General features: G+C 45.8%; 2 protein-coding genes across 2 annotated transcripts; one reads left to right on the top strand and one right to left on the bottom strand.

Annotated features, from left to right (window-relative positions):
* The first annotated feature begins 422 nt into the window (after positions 1–422).
* TCTN3 (tectonic family member 3) lies at positions 423–11191 on the top strand. The gene is made up of 14 exons (XM_075179073.1): positions 423–545; positions 2853–2976; positions 3711–3826; positions 4682–4812; positions 4886–4991; positions 5122–5240; positions 6513–6548; positions 6635–6706; positions 7040–7162; positions 7592–7684; positions 8467–8555; positions 8635–8791; positions 9209–9343; positions 10893–11191. Exons 1-14 carry the CDS (start codon positions 458–460, stop codon positions 11106–11108), a joined length of 1605 nt encoding a protein of 534 aa, XP_075035174.1. The 5' UTR covers positions 423–457; the 3' UTR covers positions 11109–11191.
* A 3462-nt stretch (positions 11192–14653) lies between these two features.
* Positions 14654–25038, bottom strand: LOC142097332 (serine/threonine-protein phosphatase PP1-gamma catalytic subunit-like). The gene is made up of 7 exons (XM_075179074.1): positions 24759–25038; positions 19675–19806; positions 18540–18770; positions 18237–18341; positions 17205–17428; positions 16992–17126; positions 14654–16775 (listed from the first exon to the last, which is right to left on the bottom strand). Exons 1-7 carry the CDS (start codon positions 24811–24813, stop codon positions 16671–16673), a joined length of 987 nt encoding a protein of 328 aa, XP_075035175.1. The 5' UTR covers positions 24814–25038; the 3' UTR covers positions 14654–16670.
* Between the last annotated feature and the right edge of the window lie 324 nt (positions 25039–25362).

The following is a 25362-nucleotide window of genomic DNA, read 5'->3' on the forward strand; positions in this document are numbered from 1 at the left end:
CCCTGCATGCCACAGTTGCATTTAAACCCCTCGCAGTGTCACATGGTTTGCACAGCTCCAAATTCTGCATTTAGCTCTAAATCAGCCCATTAGTGTCAATGATTTTAATTTAAAATCCTCTTGTCCCACAGTCCCTCTGTTGGCTTATTGGTATGTTCATAAAAGCAACAATTATATATTCTTTGTTTAGTTACCTTTTATTTACCTTTATATTCTATTACATCAGTGTTATGAATGAACATGTGATATATGTCATTTAATAATGATTGTTGTCGACTTTGAAATAAAATGTTGAATAATCCACCTCCACGTCGCCCTCTAGTGGTGATTGATGAGAACCGTCGGGGACTACATTTCCCGGCGTGCAGCGGGCGCTATAAGCTTGTCAGACACCGTCGCATAGGAGTGACGTCAGGGGGACGCGGTTGCCGTGGTTACAGGACGCCGCGGCCTAGTAATGGCCCCGGAGCTGGCGTTGTCCCGACTTTTACTGCTCGCTGCTGCCCTGTGCTGGGAGATCGGGTCCCTGAGCGGAGCCTCGAGCAGTGAGTGACATTACCCCTTATCTGGGAGGGGGTTGGGGGGTAATACCGGCCCCTGTGTACCCCTCATGGCTGTCACTGGGGGTCTGTGGGGCAGGGAGGGGACAGAACACGATAATAATGTACTATGACGTCATCACTGAGGATGGGTGATGCGTGAATGACGTCAGATGAACCAGTCATGGGGTGTTATGTGCCCCCCCCCCCACCCCATATGCAGCCCCATTTAGGTGACCAGTTGACTGGGGCGCCAACATTGTGGAATGAGCAGGGTCTGGGGAGCATTAGCCCCCTCGGGCCGGTCCCATAGGGGGCTACCTTGGGCTGGGTCAATGGGCCACTTGCATTATTATCCTTTAAAATGTTCCTAATAGGCAGCCGAGCTAAAATTTGCCGCCCCCTGTGAATGAGTAATTCACTTAGTGTTATTTTTTTCCAGTGGCGATCCCACACCGACCGCCGGCCACCCAGGATTTAAATTAAACGCACCCCCTTTGTCATCGGCCGACAATAATTAATAATTTGAATTAATTTGAGCGCACCCTGCGAGCTTTGCCTCCTAGTATTGTCACCTCCGTGTCAGTGATAGGCTGGGAGCGGGGCTCCGAGCTGTGATGTCATGGCGCTGCACCACGCTGCGAGCAGTATGGTGTTACAGCACTGAGACTGTTACTCCCCACCTCTGCCGCCGTCTCCCGCCATTACTGCACACAGGGAAGAAGTGGTAGAGGTGGGCCATCTGATGAGGGAGGGCACAATTTATTTATTTTTTGCCCATTAGTAAAATTCACTCCCCTCTGAAGACTACAATACGCCACGGGTGTTTGGAAGATATCCAGCATTGCTGGGTCCCCTCCACTCCCTGTATATTGCTATAGACCAAGCGAGGGAATGTTACGCCCCTGTCTGTGCCCCGGTTTTCATAAATTGTCCCAAGTATTCTCAAAACTTTCAATTATTTAAGCATTGCTTTAAAAAGAGTAGTTTTTCTCTGGTTTGTGGGGATACAGTTGTACCACACAAAAGTCTACATTTGTAATATTTTAATGATTGGAGAAATATTTTTACTGGGGGGGAAAGGTGGGGTAATCTTGGTTTTATTTTAAACCACTTAAAAAAAGCCTGCTATCTTTTCAATAAATAAATTCCCATGCCCTGATGACAGGTCCACTGTAAACTGCTACTGCCCTGGGTCTATATAACACTGTCATTATCTTTATCTTATCTTTACAGCAAGAATGAGGGGATCTAGCAAAAGATAGTGATTGCTGTGAAAGAGTCTTGTAGGGACATCGTTTTAAAAAAAAATAATTAAAAGTATACATGATGCTTGTTTTAGCCGTATCATTTGCACATACATGCCAACCTTTTGAAGTTGACTTCCAGGTGGGAGTGTGGGGACGAGACTTGAAAAATCGTTTCATGTGCCCCCCCCATCCCCCACCACCACCACTATGAAATGCCGAAATTCACGCCATTGAATAGCGGGGGCGAGTCTTAATCACGTCATTAAGCCCTGCTTCCGATATTAAATGCCATTAATTTCGGCATTTTTTTAGGATCTGGGAGTTGTGCCTGCTCTTCCGGGAGTCTGGGAGGACTCCCCGAAATTTAGGAGAGTAGGCAAGTATGCATTTGCACCAGCTACAGAGCAGCTGTAAGTGCCGACTGATAGTGATGACTGACACAGTACTGACTTTATATGAAAAACTACATGTATGCATGCCACCAGGTATTAAAGAACGTGTATATGCACAGAACACGTCAAGAACATCCTGATTTATGTATATAATGTAAGAAGAAAATATATAAACACATTATATTAATGATTATAGTATTTATGAGGTGTTCATTTATTTTATGAGGTATTTGTTATTTTTTTTTTTGCATGCGTTCGGATGTGACTTTATATTGCCCACATGCATGTGTGTACCCTGCAGTCTGTTAATATAGGACAAGTAATGTTTAGACAGAACATACTCACACCCAGATTCAAATTAAACCGTATCTCGAGATCCGCACTGATTTCAATACGGGCAGATTTAGGCTCAAAATCCAGACATTTTTCTTTTAAACGCAAGATGCATTCAGACATGAATCGGCTCTTTATGTATCTAACATTGATCACAAACCACTCATTTCTTAACTGCACAACACACGTTTTCCATGAACCTGTTGCTTTAAGGTGTTTATGTTGATGGATTTGGATCACTACAATTCTGACACAATGCAAAATATCTCAGGTGAGTTTTACTGACTTGACAAGTAATTGGATATTGCGTTATAGGTCAATGTATTTCTGTCCGTCAGGTGCGACCATCTGTACCTGTGACCTCTCCCCTGGGATCTGTGACATTAACTGTTGTTGTGACTCTGACTGCACCTCCAGTGACTCCACCAACGTCTTCTCCTTCTGTCTGCCGGGGAGCACCAAGTAAGTCCATCCGAATTAAACCTGTAAAGTAGCTTTAGACCTTGGGTAGATGGATATGTTTAATCTCCTTTTCTGTGTCTCTGTGATTATAAACACGTGTAATGACACGTTCCATCACAGTCAGTGCGTTCTCTTCCTACACCACTTTCTTCTTCTCTAGAACACTGCATGTGTGTTTTGCTGTCGCTAATGTATTGTATTTAACGCATTATTTGCAATGGCCTTTTGAACAGAAGTACATCATGTTTCCAGGAAAATTCAGCTATGTATTCGCAAAAACAAACCACACACAAGAAGCGTAACAAACAGAAAGAAACCGCATCAAGTACAAAACAAATGCAGAGACACTAAACTAAAAAAATCTAGACACTATGGGGTTTACTAAACTGTGGTTTGAAAAAGTGGAGATGTTGCCTATAGCAACCAATCAGATTCTAGTTATCATTTATTTAGTACAATCTACAAAATGACAGCTAGAATCTGATTGGTTGCTATAGGCAACATCTCCACTTTTTCAAACCGCAGTTTAGTAAATATACTCCTATGACTTTTTTTTAATAATGTGTGTGTGCTTGGTGCCTTTATAATCACTGTGGTGAGAGTAATAGTAATAATGTAAAGTGTTATTTTGAGCATTATTTGATCATTAAATGTAAATATACTAAACAACCCTATATGAAGTTATATAGTTTATGTGGGTGTATTGTGGGACTAATTCTGTCACTTGTACATAGGGCAGAGAGATCGGTGTGTCTCTACAACTGGCTGATCTTCCGTAATAACACCCCCTACACCACAGCCCATGTTGGCTCCCCTCCTACAGAACTGTTCTGTGTCCTTACAGCTGACGGTAAGAGTCCCGAGCGTCATCCGCGGACTGTGTCCATGTCCCATCCATGTGCTTCACCTACACGCAGGGGATGTGACCCAATCGTTATCAGGTCACCAGGAACCAGAGACGTTTACTGAGGCACAGTGGGAGGTAGTCACTTTGTGAGCTGACCCTATATTCATGACAATGCAGGAATAAGTGACATGACAGAGGCACAACGTGGCTGCCTCCACAGCGGGCCTCGCTGAATATTGGCTCATACCACAAGATGGCTGCCTGCACAGTGTGTAGGTGATGGATTCACTGCAAAGTTTTCCACACAGCACTATGCACTCTCTGCTGTTCCAGATACCCCATAACCAATACAGGGGGAGATTCAATCAGGAGCGATGTACCGCTGGACATCGCCTGCGCACATTGTCAGGTATTACATTAAGAAATCTCGGCCTTTCTGTGCAGCTGTACAAGGAGCGAGGAAAAATGAGCAGAGATTCCAGTCAGAACATTGCGTCCATGTGTTTCCGCAGACTGTACCGGAGACACATTGCACTGAATTGAATCTTCCCCATATAGTCATACCCACATTTTACATCCACTGATTTTACAGTTTTCCAGAGTTAACATCTTTTTCACGGTCCCTGCAATCTCTACTGCGTTAAAATCGACCCATCAGTCACTATTGTCCCTTGAAAAGCGGAGCTGACTGCATGTTATATAAGTCACAGAAGATCTTATTTTTGGATTCTCACAGCTGTTCTGTAACTTGAAGTTATTGTGACCAATTACCACGAATATCTTCAAGTATGACGGGAAATAATAAATTCTTCCACCGCTGCATGTAACTTGCTCTCTGTGCCATCTCTGTGTTTGCAGCCTCCTTGAATTACTTTGTCAGCCCTCAGAAAGTCAATACGACAAACTTCCTCGCCCTGAGCCAGACGTACAATGGCCCGTCCTTCTCTTCCGCCTCTGCCAGCGTCCCGCAGTTCTCCGCCTTCTACAGGGTGAGGGCAGACGGGCAGGATTAGGGGGTGTAGCTATATAATAGTATTCTGACAGATATGTGTCTCTCTGTAGGCGGGCGATCCTGTGCTGACGGTCTCTGCATCTGGTGTGCTCTCGGTGCTGAGTCAGCCGGCAGCGCTGGGGGCTCAACGTGTCTGTTCCAGCAACAATCCTGCAAGTGAGTGCATGTGTGTGTCTTTATTAACAGTCCCTGTCTTTATTAACAGTCCCTCTGATATGATCCTCACAATACATGTATGTGCAGTCACAGCCATCCGCTCCCAGTGACACCTGTATCTATTTCCCAGAATTCCTCCAGACGGTGAGCACGTCATGTCTACGCCTGTTCAGTAATCTGACAGACAGCTGTGAGACAGACCTCTCCTTGGACGCATCGTTTTATTACCGGGACATCACAGTGCTGAGGGTGAGAACAGCCGGGCCGGTATTAAAGTTATTTCATCGTTTTCCAATAATCATTGTCTATGCGATTTGTGTGGTTCCAAAGCACAAGCAATTTATTTAGCAAAAGTGTAAGAGTTAAATAAATAAGTACAGCCGATAAATACGCTGCGCGGTGCTGCGCTCTGCTGGTTACAGCTACAGTCCTTCAGTCCTGAAGACTTTGGTCAGAGTGACTACAAACTGATTCCAGGGAGCAATATATATTGATTCCAGGGAGCAATATATATACATTTGGTGTTACAGTAAATACAATACAGATGATGTGCCAAGTTTCCATAGGTTCAGGCTTAAGGAAGGTCCAGTGTAATGCAGTCCATAGGTCAGTTCAAACTACACCTTCCAAGGGTGGGGGTCAGCTCTCCAGCAGATGAATACTAATCTTCCCTACAAGAACTAGTTTAAACTGGTCTATTAGCATTACACAGACAATATCATTCTAATCATTTATTCCCTATCATCCATAACTAACATGCGCAATGTGCAATCCTTTCAGCGAATGAAATGGACGTCTGCGGATAAATAGGGGATTAGAATGATACCAGACATGATATATATCTTGTGACCTGAACCTTAGATCTCACTAACATGTACATATAACCTTAGAATATCTAATTATAATCAAATAACATCTGTTTATACACGACTGTGAATTGGAACGATTATAAAAATGAACTATATACAAGTGAATGTGTGTGAGTGTATGCGTGCGTTATTTATCGTGTGATTGCGCCATGACACGTGGCGTACTGATCGCAATCACACGGCAAAACAATATTAATATAGTTTCTTTCATCCCATTATTCGACTTTGACACTGGGGTAAAAGATCGGCCCTTATTACAGGCTGGGTGGGGAAAGGACGTCACTTGCCAGTTGCTATACAATAAAGATTTACCTCAGGTGAATGTGAAAGGGCCCAAGATGCAGTAATTTGCTCTCTTCACTGTCTTATACCTGCTGTCAACAGGATTACACTGGGTGGTCATAGGGATCAGTGATCTGTGATCCCTGTGGACACTTGCAAAAGTATAATGAATTCTGAGACATGATTCATTAGTCTGGGTCCTAACGTCACTTCTGAGGTAAAGATTGTGTCAGCTGACGCAGTTTGTTAGCAGGGGTAGTATATATCGCTAGGGGAGGTCGCAGACCATGTCATACACCCACATAATCACCCGTAGTATGAAGCTGGGATAAGAAAATAAAACTAATTCTCTTTGTCTCCGTCTGTGAAGGTTCCAGCGGACGTGAGGAATCAGACAGCCACAGGGGTAAGAGAAGAGGCTGACGGAGAGGACACAAGACTCCTTTCAGAGATAGCGTGTGACCTCTGACCTTGTATCTCCGCTCTTCTCAGGTCCCCGTAACCAGCAACGTGACCGGCAGACCCGTCCTACAAGGAGACCAATGTACCAATGTCGTGTCCCAGGTGACTGCACCTTATGTGTTATCTCTGGGGTAATACTGATTCACGGGGGGCATTATCTATATTTCAGCATCTATTACAAATTCAGTAACAGAACTTTTATTTAATTGTTATTTTACGCAGTGTTCCTGGCAGTATTCTCCTCTATACACACTTACATCCCCTTATTCTGTGTGTGGTACAGCAAGCAACCTGTGGCTCTCTCAGGCCGCGTGCTGGGACTTGTAGTTCTATAACTGGAGAGCCACAGTTTTCTAACATACCATAGCATAAACACTTGCACCATAACAGTCTGTGGTTTGGGACAATTAATGACGTCTGCTGTTTCTGTGCCAGGTGGTGTACACGGTGCTGTACAATGGTACACAGGGTATCGCCAACGTCAGCGCTGATTTCACTCTCCACAACGTGTCCAGCACGAGTCCCTTCATAAATCAGACTTTCACCGTAGTGTATAAGGTAGGTCACACTTCTCTTACTAACCATGTCTTTGTAGGATGTTGTAGGCTCCATTGTGGGTGTTCTCTTCTCTATTTCTTACTGCTCCATCCAGGTCTGAGTTTCAGTATCTCCGTCTCGTCCAGATCCATTATCCAAGGACTAGAGCCCCCAGTATGTTTATTTACTGGCTATGTACATAACAGAATGTCCTGCTGGTCATTCCCCTTCCGTCCCTGATAATACAGAATGTTCTATACCAGATAATGTACATTTCTGCTATTATTGGAATAGACAAATAGCTTTTTTGTTCTCCCTCATATGGAAGCTGCCGTGTGACACAGCGCATTCAGTCATCACGTCGTATCTCACAGAGATACTTGGTGATGTCACATGTATACTGTGTGTGATGTCACACGGGCCTTGATGATGTCACAATCTCGTTCACAGTCCGTTTCTTCAGTTGCTCAGAGTTCTGCACAAAGCAGGAGCGGGAACCCGGGATATCTCGTTGGGCTACCAGTGCTGAGTGACATCGGCCACGTATCCTTATGGCAAAGCTGCGTTTACAGGACAATTCTTGTGGGAAGAGTTCAGTTAGCTGAGCCATCTGTCTATACTTCCGGCACAAGGCCGGACTGAACGGATACTGCAGACGTGGCTACCGGTGTGTTAGTAACAAGTGGCCATTGTCTGGGCTTAGTCGTAACGGTGGTGCCATTCACTATGGATGGAAGACCACACGGAGGCACGAGGCACTTAGGATTCAGCCTCTCCTCATCACTGAGGCACATTGTGGTTTCCAGTGAATTGATAGGCTGCATGGTCATGACTGTTCAGACCACAGATTGGCTGCCTCTAATTGTGAATTGTATTAATGATGTAATGTTATCCCACTAGAAGTGTATTAGTTTACAAAGTGTTATATTCATCACTGTTAATATTACTGTTGTCATTATAAAATCTCTGGTGAGGTCAGCAGCCAATCGGATTATATCTATATAAATAAGGCAAATTTCTGGTGGTGATTTGTAGATTTGAGCTTAATACATTCTCTGTTATTACTGTAAATCCAGTATAATCAGAGGTTAATTGTGACATTTATATCATTGCTGTAATTAATATTATGGTTTATATAATTGTTTATCCAAGATTAGACCACTGTTAGCTATCCAACGGAGTGTGCACTACAAATCCCAGCATGCTCTTTGAACTAAAATCTAGAGAGTCAGAGAGGGTCTACATGTGGATTGCTTTGATTAGTATAGGAGTGTTATGGCTCCCCTTAGTGTCTTTATTCCGTTATTGCACCTGACGCCTGGCAGCTGTCGTTACTAAGGTCTCTGGTGGGAGAATCGTGCGCTCACAGCCCTGTCCAGTTTGGGATGAACTCGCTGAGCGGCTGCACGATCCGGTAAGTGCTCCTATGTCTCAGAGCAGTACGTGAGGATGGTGAATGATCAGGTTTCTAATATGTTTTCTCTCTTACATAGTGCAACGACCCAGGAAAACTGCAGTGCTCTGCAAGATCGGTCATACCAACTGCTGCTGGGGGGGAGAGCGCCACAGAGCCTGGCAATGTTCGGTAATGCCACCACAGCACAGAGCGATGGCTGGACACCTATCATACATGAGAACTGCGGCAGCCAGGTTACAGCTCTCATTAATCTATCATCTCTGTACAGTCGCTTATGAAACACTGTTTGTAAACGTGGCTTATTTGCATTTTCTATAAATGTTTAGTAAACCGTAAACATACTGGGACTTGTAGTCCTATGGCGGCTTTGAGAGCCACAAATTATTGTTAGTTGTCGTTATCTGTGCACTAGATTACACAAATGTTTTCTAATTTATTTTAATCTCAAATGAGAGATAAATCATGTGGATTGTGACTGTAGCAATTATTAGTACTCTCCAGTGAGAGGGGTCACTGCAGTAAACCAATCATTAATCTATCAGAGTTGGAATATAGGAAACTTGCCTTTTGGGCATGTGTAGTTAAAGGGGCATTTTGTGTCTGGTAAATGACAGTGGAAGGACCGACCCTCTGTTCATTCGTCTCCCCAGGGTGACTGCTCGTCCAGCTGCCCCCTGCCAGTCTCTCTGCACATGCAGATCTTGTGGGCGAAGGTTGGGCTCCTCTCTAATCCTCAGGCTCAAGTGCTTGGTGCTCGATTCCTGTACAGGTGCCAGTTTGTCAAGGTGAGTCTGGAGCGTGACCCCTTCTCTCCCCCTCCCTTTATCTCCCTCTGTGGTGTTATGGGATAAGGATATATTAATCACTGTACTACAGGCAAGGTCACCAGCGGCTGTCTGCCCAGTCAGCTGTTCCCTTCTCAGACCAGGGTGACAGAGCCGCATGCAGTGGTTCCTATTCACTGTAATGTTACGCTGACAGAACGCGCCCTCACTTTAGTGATGCACCTTCCTGGTCATGTGACTTTGCCCTGTAGGAGCCAGTACTTAACCAACTGTGGTGTTTTAGACTCAATGAGCCGCCCATCACTGTATGGTCCCACAACGACCTCCCGCGTCATTCTGGACAGATAGATGGTCTCTGGCGACAACCACGATCTGTGTGCGCGCAGTGACACTCTTGTCCTACAACATGTGCCGTATAGAATCTACCCCCACACCTGAACCCGTGGCTGTGTATGGACACACTTGGCTCCCTATACCCTATAGTACAACACAGGGTAATAAGTGTTTTCTGTGGCTCCACTCTATTTTATTTTCTCATTAACTTTCTCTCACTTCTCCCACGGGACTGAATTGCTTTACATTGTGCATAAGATTACTTTACACTTAAATTATTCCCTAAAGGAAGTTCCTGGTGGCCGGTCCTGGCTCCCGAGTTTCAGGGCTCGGGAGCAGGAAAGTTGTGTGAAATTAGGAAAACTTACACATCCCATTTAGCACCTGAACTGCTGAATTTTGGGTGTACTTTACCTCCTGCGCTTCCTCTCCTCCGTGTAATCACTGGTTGTCTGCCAGGATGGCAGATGCACACACCCCTGTCCCCTGCAGAGGTCACTTGGGACCTGACGATTTACTCCGATCACTTCTTCAGTGTCTCCCGCTCAAAAATACATACCGGGAGGACTAACGAAAACTAGAAATTCAATGACTTAAGTTATGAGTTGCTGAGTATTTATACGAGAAGCATCATGTAGTTGAATAGGGTGAAGTGGAAAAGGTTTGTTTTGCACGATTCATCATAGTTTAAAAAAAAATAAATGTGTAATAGGCCCCTATGAAAGGTAGTATTGGGGGGGGGGGGGGGGTGTTGTTTTCTGCCTCGTTGTGCTTGTACAGAAGTCCTATGTTATGCTGCAATTCTACATTTATCTGTGAAGATTTTTGCACTGAATCTATGCTCTCATCTAATCGTTTTTTGGAAAACTTGTCACCTCCCTCTTTACGGTATCGAGACTGGTCAAAAATGTCTCCACAATTCCCAATTGTAATATGCTGCAGAATTTGCTGGCACTAGATAAATAAATGTTGATCTCAAGGGGCAGGAAGACTGAGGCTTATGAGGGGCAGACACAAGCTCTGGCTGAGTTTTGTCAGTGGTGGGAAAGGCTGTTACATTGTTATAGAAAGAGGGGCATATGCTTAACCTCAGACATGATGGGGGACTGACAGGGGATATCCTAACTCCTGGTCATTCGCTCTTCTGCGCAGGTACAGTAGTCAGGATTGTCCGTGCAGCAGTTTTCTGACCATTTGTTTCTGCTTCTCTCCGTAGTGTCAGGACCCCACCGTCCTGCAGACACGAGTCTCATTCACAGATCTCACCCGCCGTGGTCCAGCTCCTCGCTCTACTCCCAGTGTCACTGGCCGAGCCCCGCTGGGGCTCTTTTCTCCATTCCAGACCAGTGCTTCGGTGGAGACGTCCAGGAATCCGCTCCTGGGCCTGGCCCTAGGTCTGCTGGGTGTACGCTGGGCCCTGTACGCTCCCTGACTCCCATCATGCTGGAGAGGATTAATCACTATTTATAGATTCACTTTATATGGTTGTCTAAATAAACTATTTTTGTTATGAAACCTCTTGTGGCTCAGTACGTGTTCTGTTTAATAAGTTATATACCACAGACATGGCCACACAGATATTAATCCTCTTGGCACATTTTACATTATGGAATAAGAACGGATGTTCCTACTTAACACCATTATCTAATGGTACAGAAATACTAAAGCTTTTTCCTAGTTACAGAAAAACACAAGTATTCACCCTCTGCTGCCAAGATCCAGCTAAACGCTGCTGCAATTAGTTGTCTGCAGATCACATATAAAAAGACTAATAGCACTTATCATAAGGGGAGATAGTTTTTAATTTGGCTGTGGGCATCACCTAATATTAGGCCTCCAGGAAGTATGGGATTTGTTATGAAAGACACAATGTACAACAATAGGCCATACGTGTCTCACCCACCATTAAAGCACAAATGTGTGACACAGAATCCCACTGATGAAGACTCCAGCAGAAACAGGTGAGGAAGCCCTAGTCTGACCGTGGCCTCAGCCGCAGGTGCGGTTTGGGTATTTGACTGCTATATACAGGCGCTTCCTCCACCCCTCAGTTTTCCAGACCATAAACACTGAAAAGGAAATAAAGACTCCTTCCCTGTGCTAAATCTGTCTATTACCACATCTATGTGAACCCAGATGAAGGACAATGTGTGTTTGCCTGGGTTTCCTCCCTCACTCACTCCAAAAACACTGGTAGGTTAATTGGCTGCTAACAAAATTGACATCAGTCTTTAGACTAAGCTCCAATGGGGCAGGGACCAATGTGAGCTCTCTGTACTGCACTGTGGAATTAGTGGCAATATATATAAATAGATGATATGTGCAGTCATACTGCATCTCATTGGCTGGAATAAGAGGCGTATGGCACTAACCGTACAAAATGTTACAATAAGACGACAGCGGTGTAACCAGTCCGTCCTTTTCGGTCTGAACACAGACAGCTCTGACCACAAAGCAGCACAGATCCAGATCAGACATCCACAACCCAGTATAACACACAGGGGCTTGCAGTATAGCACTGCACTGAAGTGTCTTCATCATCACTGAAACGGCCCTAGCTAAAGTCACCAACGATCTCCTCTCTGCTAAAGCCAGGGGCCACTCCTCCCTTCTTATCCTCCTCGACCTGTCTGCAGCCTTCGACCACCCCCTCCTCCTCCACACCCTCCAGTCCTTTGGCCTCTCCGGCCCTGTCCTGTCCTGGTTCACCTCGTACCTTGCTGACCGATCCTTCTCCGTCACCACATCTGGTTCTCTCTCCCCCCCCGTCCTCCCTTCCAGTCGGGGTCCCTCAGGGCTCCGTCCTGGGACCCCTACTCTTCTCTCTATACACCTCTTCCCTGGGTGAACTCATCAGCTCCTATGGCCTCAACTACCACCTCTATGCTGACGACACTCAACTATACCTCTCCTCACCTGATCTCTCTCCCTCCCTCCCTCCTCTCTAGGGTGTTCGCCTGCCTCTCTGCCATCTCCTCCTGGATGTCCTCTCGATTCCTCAAACTCAACCTCGCCAAAACAGAACTCATAGTCTTTCCTCCCTCTCATACCTCGCCCCCTGCTGACCTCGCTATCACTGTCGACAACACCTCTATCTCCCCTGTCCCCCAACTTCGCTGCCTCTGTGTCATCCTCGACTCCTCTCTCTCCTTCGGCCCCCACATTCTCTCTCTCGCGAAATCCTGCCGCTTCCAGCTGCGTAACATCGCTCGCATCCGGCCCTTCCTCTCCCAGGATGCCACCAAATGTCTTATTCACTCTCTGATAATCTCCCGCTTGGACTACTGCAACCTCCTCCTTACTGGCCTGCCCCAATCTCATCTCGCTCCCCTTCGATCTGTTCTTAATGCAGCCGCTAGGCTTATCTTCCTTTCTCGCCGCTCCGCGTCTGTCTCCCCCCTCTACCTATCCCTTCACTGGCTCCCCTTCCCCTTCAGAATCCTCTTCAAGCTTCTCACTCTTACTTACAAGGCCCTCGCCAACTCCACTGCACCCTACATCTCCACCCTCCTCTCTATTCATGCTCCTTCCCGCCCTCTCCGATCAGCCAATGACCGTCGCCTCTCTTCTCCCCTGATCACCTCCTCCCACGCGCGTATCCAAGACTTCGCCCACGCTGCCCCCCCCTCCACTGGAACAAGCTCCCTCCCTCCATCAGAACTTCCCCTAATCTGTCCAGTTTTAAACGGGCTCTAAAAACCCACCTTTTTCTTAAAGCCTTCCAGTCTCCCACTTAACTCCCTACCAGATCTTCTGCCTCTTCCCCATCACTCCCCTTATCCTCCTTCTCTCCCTCCCTCGTGTGTCTCTGTCTGTCTACCCCACCCCTTAGATTGTACGCTCCTTCGAGCAGGGTCATCTCTCCTCCTGTCTTCACCACTTTAACTCTGCTCTCCAGCTACCTTGCCCTCCTCCTCCCCGTTCCATCTTGCTCTCTCCTCTCCGGGGGTTTCCCTGCCCTCTGTGCCCTCTTGGGCTCCGCCGTATGCGGGACCTTCCCCTCTCCCCTCCACCCGCCCCTCTAGCTGTGCTTTGAGATCTCGGAGTTACTGTGCATTTTGTTTACTGTATCGTGCTGTCTCACCTTGTATTGTACTTGTTTGTCCCTGTACGGCGCTACGGATACCTAGTGGCGCCCTATAAATAAAAATTAATAATAATAATAATCAGTAATAAGACACTTAGACCAGATCACACAGTGATCGTGAGATGGACATGCTCAGGGGAAGCCATTTTCCTGTGGCCAGCGCACAAGTCTTTATTGCTCCTATCTAATCCCAGATCAGGGAATAGCTGCCACCTTATGCAGGTTTTTCAAGATATCAAATACATTAGTACAGTATATGACTCAAGGTCTTGTCCCCAATGAGGTTTTTAGTATTTCTTTTAAAGCTTCTAAACAGATCTGACACCAGAAATTGTTCCCAGAGACACCATAATCCCAGGAGTCAATGTTCTGTGTGGTCGTCTCTCTGAAACGCAGGAATGATACAACGGACCACTCACTCAAACACCAGTAAAAAAAAAAAATAAACAGACCTTAAACTAAAATTTCAACTACAAATGCATCTTTATCATGCCCATCTTACAGCAGCATGAATGCCCACACATGCCCCCAGCTATGTACCCTCATCCAATGCCAACTATATGTCGCTACTTTAATAGGATTAATTCCCCCACTGAGATCTAATGATGGAGCTGCAGGAAACTAATTTGTAGCTCAGTAACACAAGGCTTTGATGATGTATAACACTCATCCTTTATAAAAGTGTTTATATGTAGACACTCCTGTAATATCATTATAATCACTACACTAACATTATAATGAATAATGCTTCTACTATAAACAGCCCAGACTGCCTACAGCCTTCGTACGGCAACATAACTCCGTGGTGCCTTCTCGTATCTATAATTTACAGTACATCATATATTAGTGCCAACCTCCCCCTCCACCCACAAGAAAGACAGGAGTCCAAGTAATTTCTACATTCATTTCATTTCAGACAAGATAAAAAGATCTCATTAAAAAGCCACAGCTCAGTTTTTCAACAGGGAAAAATAAAGACACACAAGATTTACTCCCACCCCCCGCTCAGTTTCAGCCGGCCTGTACATCCATTCTTACAGGAACGGTGTCACCAGGGGTCACTGTATGGCAGGGAAAGCAGTGCGGCTCCAGAACTACAACTCCCAGCATCCCTAGCGGGACGACAGGAAGTTCCGAGGAGCTACAAGTCATCACCTGCTGTAATGTTCTGCACAGACATACCATCCCTTCACTGCAAAAGTCTGCATACCCATTGGTCCCTGAGCAGATAAGGGGTTAATGTCTCGTCTCAATTATTTCAAACTTTAATGGGTATTTTTTTCAAAATGTACATACATTATCCCTTACATACAAAGTACATACAGATATCACCACACGCAGATAGCTGGTCCACTGACTACAAAGTAACTTAAAATGAAAAATAAAAAAAACAATTTGCAGAGGAAATTAGGATGGAAACCAGCATCAGTCCAGGAAAACCGTTTTCCAAGGTTCCAGCATATGCAAATAGTCATGTATAGCAGTCACCCCCCACACACGGGGCAGCCATTTTGTGTGTCGAGTCAGTGCTGTGCCTGTTAGGTCACACAGCTTTGGTTCAGTTTCCCAAAATGGCCACTTCCGCTGTGTGTAGGTGACTGCATCACACTTTAAACATGAAATGTTCAGCGCTATATAAAGACTGCGTTCATACAGAGTCTCACTCACACCGGCTGTGCAAGATACTACAGCAGTAATCTGAATTTCTAGTGGTTCTTGCACCTATAGACATGAGTTCTATATAGATGACTAGTACAGTACACAAGTGAAAACATATTGTCCTGTTTAGTGTGAATACAACATGTACCCTTAATCCTGAAACACAAATACCTGATAAGGCCAACGTCTGAAGTCCTTTCTTTCTAATGCCAGTTTCCAAAATGCTGTCTCCAGTACTTCCACCCTTACGGCTGCCTGAGAGGGCCAAAAACCCTGCACCTGCAGAGGTTCTATGGTCACTGGAGAAGGCACTTTGTAAAGTGGTCACAGACCCAGGAGATCTTTCAGCCAGATGATACAAAGCCTTAAAGAGGGACGATGATCAATAGATGTCCAACAAGCGACCTTACCGCACAGTCCCATGTAACAAAATCCAGCAGGCTTTACTTAGCTTGATATTTTGGCTAAAAAACTCACGTTACCCTGTTCTGGGCAGCAGCTCATAATGGATCTGGAATACCCTCAGCAAACATGAAACCACCTACACTTGCCCTCAATCAAAATGGCAGCTTTATCCTGCTCTTACATTGTAACACTACACCAAAAGATCCATCTAGAACAGAGTTGGGCAACATGTGACTCCCCGGCTGCTGCTGAACTACAAGTGCCAGAATGTCGGGTCAGCCAGAGGTGTCGGGACTTGTAGTTCTACAAATGCCGGAGTTACATGATGCCCACTGCAGCTGTAGGTGTGTAAACTGCGGATTCATACACTGTTAACGGCTGCTGCCGGAATACCCCACAATGCATTGCTGACTATCCCAGACTGCAGGGGGTTTAGACACGCCTGGGTCCAGAGACATGGTGAAATGCAGACATACGAGCAAATGGTAATGTAATAACCCTGAGGTCACATGTGCTGTAGGGTCGTCGCGCTGCAGTAAGGCACCGCCATGATTATTCATCCCTTACCAAGCGGCTTCTGAGACAGTCCCAAAAAAAAAAATGACTTCCCACTGGCCGCGTCAGAAGGATTAAGGCAGAGAAACGGCTCCTGTAGCGAGTGTTCTTCAACCCTTTCCCCTCGAGCCCCTTGTGTCAGTGCGAGGTAACATGAAGTCTCCTGGCCCACGGCCACCTCCGAGGGAGGAGGGAGGGAGGGATGATAGATTCTAGGAGTCCTGGAGGGAGGTCAGTGTCAGTGTGTCAGGGAGTTGGGGAGAGGGAGCTGGAAGGGGCCACTAGGGGTCATTTCTTCTGCTTGTTTTTGGCAGAGTTTCGAGGCGGGGTAACCGGACGGGTCTGGTTTACACCCCCATAAGCAAATAGCTTCTTGTCAGCAGGCTTTAGTATCTAGAGGAGAAGAGGGCAGAATGTTAGAGTACAACCACTGTAAGAACCACACCACTACATATAAGACTGGCTTTACATATACCACACTGACGCTGTGTAGTTGTACTTCAATGACAAGAACCAGCACAGACAACGTTCGTTTCCCCTGTCCCTGGTTTAAGCCATTAATGCAGATAGACTATTCACCACTGAACGAGTATCTTATAACAGACTGACCTGGAAAGAGCACATGAGCGATTCATCCACACTCATCATGGACCCGGCATTGTCAAATTCACCGCAGTAATTGGGGGCAGAGAACAGAGTCACCAGCTGTCGTTTTGCAAAGAATTCATAACCGTCCTCCACCACCTACAAGGAGGGATGTGCAGTGTTAGGGCACAAAGGATGAGACAGGGGAATGCAGACTGACTGGCATGCTGTGCTCACCTGATGGGCTCGACAGATCAGATCCAAGTCGTGCTTGTGAAGAAACTTTGCGACAACATCAGCCCCGAAGGTGAAGGAGACCCCGCGGTCATTCTCTCCCCAACCAAGTACGTCCTTGTCAGGGTCAGACCACAGGAGGTCGCACAGGAGGCCCTGGTCTGGGACATCTGTGGGACGCAATATCCTCCGGACTTGCTCCATAGACTGCAGGTCGGGGGACAGACCTGGGAGATTGAAGCACAGACATAAGGGTGACTTGTGAGGTTTACACGACTTAGGATGGGATCTATCCAGGGAGACTGCAGATGTCTGGATAGTGCAGTCACCGACATGAGTCACTTCCCCGTCCGCAGGATATCACCGTGTCTAAACATGTGCAGCCCTGGATAGACTCAGCTGCTTTGTGTCTAGAGAACTGGAACATAACACGACACCTAGTGGCCGTCCGTGTCTGTGCATCGATACCAAGGCGAGATAACTGGGGAGCCTCAGGACAAACTAGTACTGGAAAACCTTCCTTAGCACTTCGGGGTGGGTATTCGGAGGGGATTGACCGTTACGTGACAGTTGGTCTTGTGTAATCTAACCTCAAACATTGGAGGTTGTGTGTTGCCAAACTGAAATTGCATTATATAACAGGGTTTATTCCTCAAAAAAAAAAAAAAAGTATAACTATCCTGCTCTGTCACACTCGTACAGCAGGTTGCCATGTTAGGAGAGGGTCCTCTGAGTCAGCAGTGACAGCCTGGCAGACTTGCTTTGCAGAGATGCACTTTGCAAATTGGTGATGGGCAGGGACATCACAGCAGCTAAAATGACAGTGCACTCTGCTTTTTGACCTCAGATCCCAACCGAACACTGTGTGAGATGGTGTCAGCTGCAGCTAAGTGAGGAGATAACAGCTGCAGTGTAAGTTCAGGGTCACACTGAACAGTATTTTACCTTCACAGCCTACAGGTGACTGGTTACAGCTTATATATGGTGAATGACAGCGCTCTGGTCCACCTGGTGGGGACAGACCACCTTCCTCACCTCCATGACAGCAGAAGATCTTCTCATCCACGATCGCAGCGACAGGTAAGCAGTTGAAGCAATCTGTAAACGTCTTCCAGAGCTTGATATTATACCGTCTTTTACCTGCGTGCAGAAAGAGACAGGTCGTTCCACCGCTTTACTTTCACGTATGATAGGCTCAGTCCTCTGTTAGGTTACTAGCCACAGCATTCGGGTCTCCATACAATGGCTTATAAAGCTTTACTATAAAAATAATAAACCCCAAACCTACATACACCAAGACCTAAACCCCCGCTAGAACGTCTCCCCGCCAAGCCTTACACTCATCGTAGAAGCCGTAGATGCGGTTGATGCTGGCGCACTCGTGGTTCCCACGCAGCAAGAAGAAGTTCTCGGGGTATTTGATCTTGTACGCCAGCAGTAAGCAGATGGTCTCCAGGGACTGCTTCCCACGGTCCACGTAGTCACCCAGGAACAAGTAGTTACTTTCTGGGGGGAACCCGCCATATTCAAACAGTCTTAGAAGATCATAATACTGTCCGTGGACATCGCCTGCAGAGATTGGGGCAGAAGATACGTGGTCACACCAGCCCATATGTCATCATGCTGCAATATACAAATACCTTGGAGAACATAACAAAGACACAGAGGAACAGATATAAAAGAGTTACTAACAGCACGCACACATATTTGAAAGTCCTCAGACTTTGCTGCAGGCCGAACATCTGACAAGAGTGCGTACAACAGTGCAGACGTCTTCTGTAGAAGACGGACGAGATTACAGAACCTTCACTGTGTAGAGAAATCTCCCCTTTGTTCTGAAAAGCCTCAAACTTCTACATGATTCTGAATATTAGTAGCTCTACTATACGTGTAAATTTCAGGTTTAATGGGACATTAGGAAAGAAGCCCGATACCCTGCTAGAGGGCACCAAGTGCAGCGACTGGTCTTACCAGGGGCCTTTGTGCATGCACTCTAACAGTAAGTACCGTTAATCGTCTATATAGCACCACCATAGTCCACAGTGCTGTACAGCAAATATTCTACCTCAGTCACTGAAAAGTTGGAGCTCACATTATCTGGAATGAACCTGAGCAGACACAGGGAGGCAACAATGCTAGCCACTGTGCCACCATGCTGGGGTACTGAAAAGTGACAGGAAGCTGGCAACATTAGGCCACAAAGTACAGGGAGACTTCACAGAAGCAGAGCCCAGCACATGAAACACAGAGTTACACAAACACTAGTGTAATATATCACTACATAAACAACAAGTTACCATGATTGAGTGAACAGACGTCCAAAAATGAAAAACACACCAAACACCTCTGCTTGCCATAAATCAAAGGCCGCTACAGTGGTAGATGGTTTGGGGTTTTTCCGCACAGCAGAAACATGTCCGGTGCACTGAACACGGCAGTCGCATGTTAGACGGGGGAGAACACGCACACTTACCACAGATCTTTAGCGGAGCCTCCAGCTCCAGGAGGATGGGCTGGCTCAGGAAGATCTCCCGGGACTTCAGGCACAAACCCCGGATCTCATTCTCAGAAAGCTGCACATTCTTCCCAGGGCGACAGCCTTTCACTAAAGGATACGGAAAAATATTGTTATAGACCAAGAACTAATTTAAGTCACCAAATCACTGCAGACACCCAGGAATGGTGATTATCATCACCATCTATTTATATAGCGCCACTAATGCCGCAGCTCTGTACAGAGAACTCACTCACATCAGTCCCTGCCCCATTGAGGCTTACAGTCTAAATTCCCTAACATACACACAGACGCAGGCAGGCAGGCAGACACACAGGCAGACACACAGGCAGACACACAGGCAGACACGGGTCACTTTGTTAGTAGCCAATTAACCTATTAGTATGTTTTTGGAGTGTGGGAGGAAACCGGAGCACCCGGAGGAAACCCACGCAAACAAAGGGAGAACATACAAACTCCACACAGATAAGGCCATGGTCGGGAATTGAACTCCTGACCCCAGTGTTGTAAGGCAGAAGTGCTAACCACTGAGCCACCATGCTGCCCTAGGGGATTCTAGACTCAGGTGCCTGATACCATCTTTCCACCACAAAGAGCAGCCACTGCCGACAAATAGTGAAGGCAGCGTTACGTGGGCTGAACCAGTACATGGAAGTTACTACAGCAGACTGTATAAATGTGCGACAATAGATCACTGCTCAGAAACAAATTATAGATCTGCTTCAATATACAAAATGCTTGTTGGAAGTGTAATGATCCCAGCATTATTTTATTGGATAATATCATGTTTACTTCCTTCTCACACAGGTGCTACCGTATATTTCCTCTAAACCATTTCCTCAGCACAGAGCACATCTGACCCTATACAGATACAGGCTGTGACGAGTCTGGCAGACACCTCCCTGAACACACTACAAAGCAATGGCTGGAACAGACACAAGTGGGAGTTTGCTGTGAAGCTGATTGAAGCTGCCAAGCCTAGATTGAAGAGATCCCCCGCCTCACCTCAGGCCAGCTCCTACTCGCAGGAGTGTCACAAGACAGGTGCACACAAACTAATCCGACAGCGGTCACACCAACGTCCCAGGCAACAGCAAACACAAACAGCATCGCAGTGTCTCACTAGAGATTACTGCAAATCTGCAGCCAAGTATAGTGATCAGAGCATGAATGGAATATAGAGGGGGGGGGAGCGACGTCATCTCATAAGAGGAAAATACACAGGAAGCTGGGAACTAGATAGGAAAGCACAGGTGACAGGCAAGATATCCTCTCCATTACATCAGCAGTGCTGCAATACACACAGTGTTGTTACACAAGGTGAAGGACACTATAGGCCAGTGGTCAGGGAACAGGGGGTAAACTACCCCAAATGGGGTAAAAATGTAATTCCTGGGGGTAATGTTGCCGATTCACATGCTGTCAGTTGGATTGTAGACCCCTTTAAATGTGAAATTGCTGTTGTACCAGAAGAGCCTCAAGGGTTGGCAGAGGCACTTCTTGAGCTTCGATGCAATAATGAAGCACATATTGCATTTGAAAACAAAGCAGATCTGTCATATTTTTGGATGTTAACAGCTGCAAAGGCATCAAAATTGCACATGAGGAGGCAGTCAAAAAGTTGCTGCCTTTTGCAACTACCTACCTTTGCGAACAAGGATTTTCCACTCTAACTAACAAAAACAAAGCAGAGAAATCAATTGAACGCTGAAGACTGCATCCAAATTGCTCTAACATCAAAATGTCCCAATATTAATGCTCTCGTATCAAAAATGAAACATCATTTCTCCAAAACCTGAAGTTTTGAAGTTGAAGCTTTCAAAGAAATTTTGAAAAGATTCAATAAAATTTTGAATTCCAATAATTAATATATGATTTCCTTCCTTTCAAAACAAGGGGGTAACGTCGGTGTATCTAAATACATTTGGGGGTAAAAGGTAAAAAAGTTCCCTGACCCCTGCTATAGGCTAAACAGTGCATGCAGAGACTACCCGTCATATCCTCATTGTTTGCTTTACTAAACAGAGCCATGTGCATTGTGTCATCTGGGATGGGGTGATCCCGATACCCTGCTTGCTCTAGGAGAGAGCAGTTTATTAAACTATCTGTATACATGCAATGCTCGCTCCCAGGCGGGAGAGCTGTGATGGAAATAGGAAGAGAGCCCAGGACAGAAGCTACTCTTCAGCCTGACTCACTCCCAGCCTGATTTACCAGATACCTGTACTAATAGGGGAGGCCTGCCCAGGAGAGATAATGTACAGAATATTATACTTCCTATGCAAACTCCTTTTTGCTATTTTACACGGCATTTTATATGTAAAAAAAATAAAAAATAAAGACATAGGGCCTACTAACATGTCTTTAAGCAAGAATTTTTAAACTTCTCAGATAGCAGAACTAAAAGAAATATATATATATATAATCCCACTCCCAGAAGCCCTTCTAAGCTTTGCAGTTTGAACATGCCCATAAAGTTTAGCAGTGTTCTGCTTACAATGGATTCAGCTACTGCTTGGGCTAAACAGATAGTCACACGTCCGCAGCCCAACAACGCACTAGGAGCTAGTGATACCACTGAGTGAGGTACGGTACATCTGTGCGTAGGACGGGTACACCATACTGAACTGCCAGAGAAGGTTCTATGAAGACCATAAATTACAGACACAGGTAGAGACTAGTGGACTTTGAAAGGTATTAACATGTCACAGGTAATTACAGGAAGACCGTGGCTAAAAGGGCCTTTGTCCGGGCAGCTGAGTGATCTCCAGGAGAGATTACGTTGTGTTTACTACAACAAAGGGTCTCCGAGCACTGGTAGCTTCTTAGGAGTAACTTACGGAGAATACAAGAATATAAACGCTCACACAGCCAGATGCAGCCTGATCAGACAGTGACTGCAGAGTCAGAGTACGTGTTCTGCTAGTCCATGTCGACACCTGGTAGATCGTGATCAGATCCATTGGTCCATACACACCAATCTGTGGACCATCAAGTCTAATACCCTTATTGGATGGCAGACAGTTGGGATGGGGCCATTACACGGACCCTGCACTCCCCGTTTTAAGTGGAACAATCTCCAAAGTGACCATACTAGTACTTCAGGATACAGGCAGTATGTAAACATGTGAGAGTGATGGTTAAATACTATAGCAACCAACCACTAATCTCTAAGCTACTTACTGCTGGATGTCACGGTGATCTCATTACTGACAACTGTGATCCCACTAAATAGACCTAATGAAACGCTTCCCTGCATCGCACACAGAGCATTTCTTCTACATCCCTGCAGACAGGACGCTCAGTGAGCAACGTACCAGCCCAAGACAGCGACATTTACACACTTCACAGCCATGTCACACATTTCATTAATGTGCATGCATCTTGTTCCGCATCAGTGTGACCGTACACGTGTAACAATTATCCCCAAGCACATACGGGTCAATGTTTTACCTCCGGTTCCTTTTCCAATGTGGTATTTAATAACTAGTTTAAGACAGTCAATGAAGGTACTTTAGCTGTTGAACAACTTTTCCTGGCCTGTAAGTAGCTCATGTAAGAATTAAATACAGCTTTATCCTCCTGTGCCTGATTGTACAGGAGACAGAACATTGTATGCAGAAAGCAGTTACATTGTATTATACGAGTTACAATAAACAATGTTCCATGATGACAAGGTAAAGGCGGAGAATCAGACTGTGGAAGCTGCAATACATGTTTACTGATCATAACAAGAGGGCACCTACAGGCCAATAAATTAGTAGAGGAAGAGTTTTTCCTAGTAGATACATAAATACTATACTCACGTAAATACAGATTACACTTGGACTACAGTGACTCACATCACAGTCAGTCCAGTGATACAGGTAGGAGTATGGTGCAATTGGCACCAATAAACTCCACTACAATACCCTAGTACAGGCTTATACTGACACTAACAAAGCCCTAGCAAAAAATGCATCTGTTTTAATGCCAGTGGGTGACCAGCTTTATGGTGGAGACAACTTAAGCTTGACAATCGCTCTATACATTTTAATCCAAATTGGCCTAACTTTTATTGTGCACAGTTACAGGGACCAGAGGACTGAAGACCATTTTTAGTTCAATTCTCAGCCAAAAATGCACTCAGTTGATTACTATACGGGGCAATATAGACATTAGTCTCCTTTACCCTGCCCATCAGGGTGGATAAATTAAGAGCTAAACAGTATATCATAGATATATAGGGAGTTATGATTACAAGTTTGATACTGGCAACAGAAGAGCTAATTACATCAACAGCGTGAAATGATAAAACAATAATTACAGGCCCAGCTTTGAAGACAGAATGAGAATGAGGAGACATTTCCAGGGACTGTGCACACAGCATATACTATCCTCACAAGTAGGCTTAACAAAGAATTGTGTGTAAAAGTGTATATATATATATATATATATATATATATATATATATATATATATATACACATACACACACACACGTTATATACATACACACATACTGTGGTTTACATAGTACGTGCTGGCCTGCTTAGGCTTGTTGTAGGCTAATTGAGGTATCCATAATACATGCATGCAACTCTCTATAGTGTGTGTGTGTGTATATCTTATAAACCATTTTGATTGTGTTATAGGTGCTGATCTGTCTTTGAATAATGTATCTATGTCATGCACAGGTTTATCATGCATGTAATTCCGGACTACCTCTAGTATGTGTATAAGATATAATATATACTCTGTATTATCTATGTGTAAACTGGGGTGGAAGAAGCAGTTACTCAACATTGTGTGTGTGTATATATATATATATATATATATATATGTATATATATATATATATATATATATATATATATATATATATATACACACATATATATACACATACACACACACATACACACACACAAATATAGAGAGCTGCATGCAATATGGATCCCCCAACCACCCTCTGCAGGGCAGCACTGTGTACAGCACAGTAATATATATATATATATAATACATCGCAGGGTGCCGCCCGCAGAGTCCCAGCACCGTCTCACCCTCGAGCAGTCGCTGGATGATCGAGTCGATGTTGAGCTTCTCTCCGTCGCCCATGGCGGCTGTGTCCGGTGCCCGGTGTCACGGAGGATCAGGGTCCGGGGGAGGAGGACAAGGCGGGTCACGTGTCTCACCGGTCTCGCTCTCCGCCGGCTGCTGACGTCACCGCGCGCACGAGGCCCTCCTGTGTCCCCCGAGACTGCTGCGTCTTTTCTGTGAAGGGGGGGGGGGGGGGAGGAGGACGCAGCGCGCACGCGCGGACCCAGGGCAAGGCGGCCGCCCATTGGCTGCGGGTGACGGGGAGGATTCGAACCCAGGACCCGCCCCCTTTCCGTTGCGTGCGAGGTCCTTGGGGATGAGGAAGGGAGAGAGCGCGAGACGCCCCAGCTGCCTGCTCATTGGCTGAGGCGGAGCCGGCGCTGATTGGTGGCGATCGGCGGTTGCTGTTGGGTGACGTCACCGCCGGGAAGGCGAGGCTCGAAGCGCTATTGGCCTGTGGCGGCTGTATAAAGGATCCCGGTATGGGATCAGCTAGATCTCTCCTATCATCACTGGAGGGTATTTACTAAGCGGCAAACGGCTGTGGTGCGGCGCAGAATCCTGTAT

This window comes from Mixophyes fleayi, chromosome 7 (assembly GCF_038048845.1).
Source record: "Mixophyes fleayi isolate aMixFle1 chromosome 7, aMixFle1.hap1, whole genome shotgun sequence".
NCBI lineage: Eukaryota > Metazoa > Chordata > Amphibia > Anura > Limnodynastidae > Mixophyes > Mixophyes fleayi.

What these genes read in the sequence shown, in the direction of transcription:
- TCTN3 (XM_075179073.1), top strand. Translation starts at nt 458, where the DNA reads ATGGCCCCGGAGCTGGCGTTGTCCCGACTTTTACTGCTCGCTGCTGCC. An exon ending in AGTTCTCCGCCTTCTACAGG is followed by an intron (nt 4,813 to 4,885) that starts GTGAGGGCAGAC and finishes GTCTCTCTGTAG; the next exon opens with GCGGGCGATCCTGTGCTGAC. An exon ending in GGAATCAGACAGCCACAGGG is followed by an intron (nt 6,549 to 6,634) that starts GTAAGAGAAGAG and finishes CGCTCTTCTCAG; the next exon opens with GTCCCCGTAACCAGCAACGT.
- LOC142097332 (XM_075179074.1), bottom strand. Translation starts at nt 24,813, where the DNA reads ATGGGCGACGGAGAGAAGCTCAACATCGACTCGATCATCCAGCGACTG. An exon ending in GGCTCCGCTAAAGATCTGTG is followed by an intron (nt 18,771 to 19,674) that starts GTAAGTGTGCGT and finishes CAATCTCTGCAG; the next exon opens with GCGATGTCCACGGACAGTAT. An exon ending in CTACGGCTTCTACGATGAGT is followed by an intron (nt 18,342 to 18,539) that starts GTAAGGCTTGGC and finishes TTCTGCACGCAG; the next exon opens with GTAAAAGACGGTATAATATC.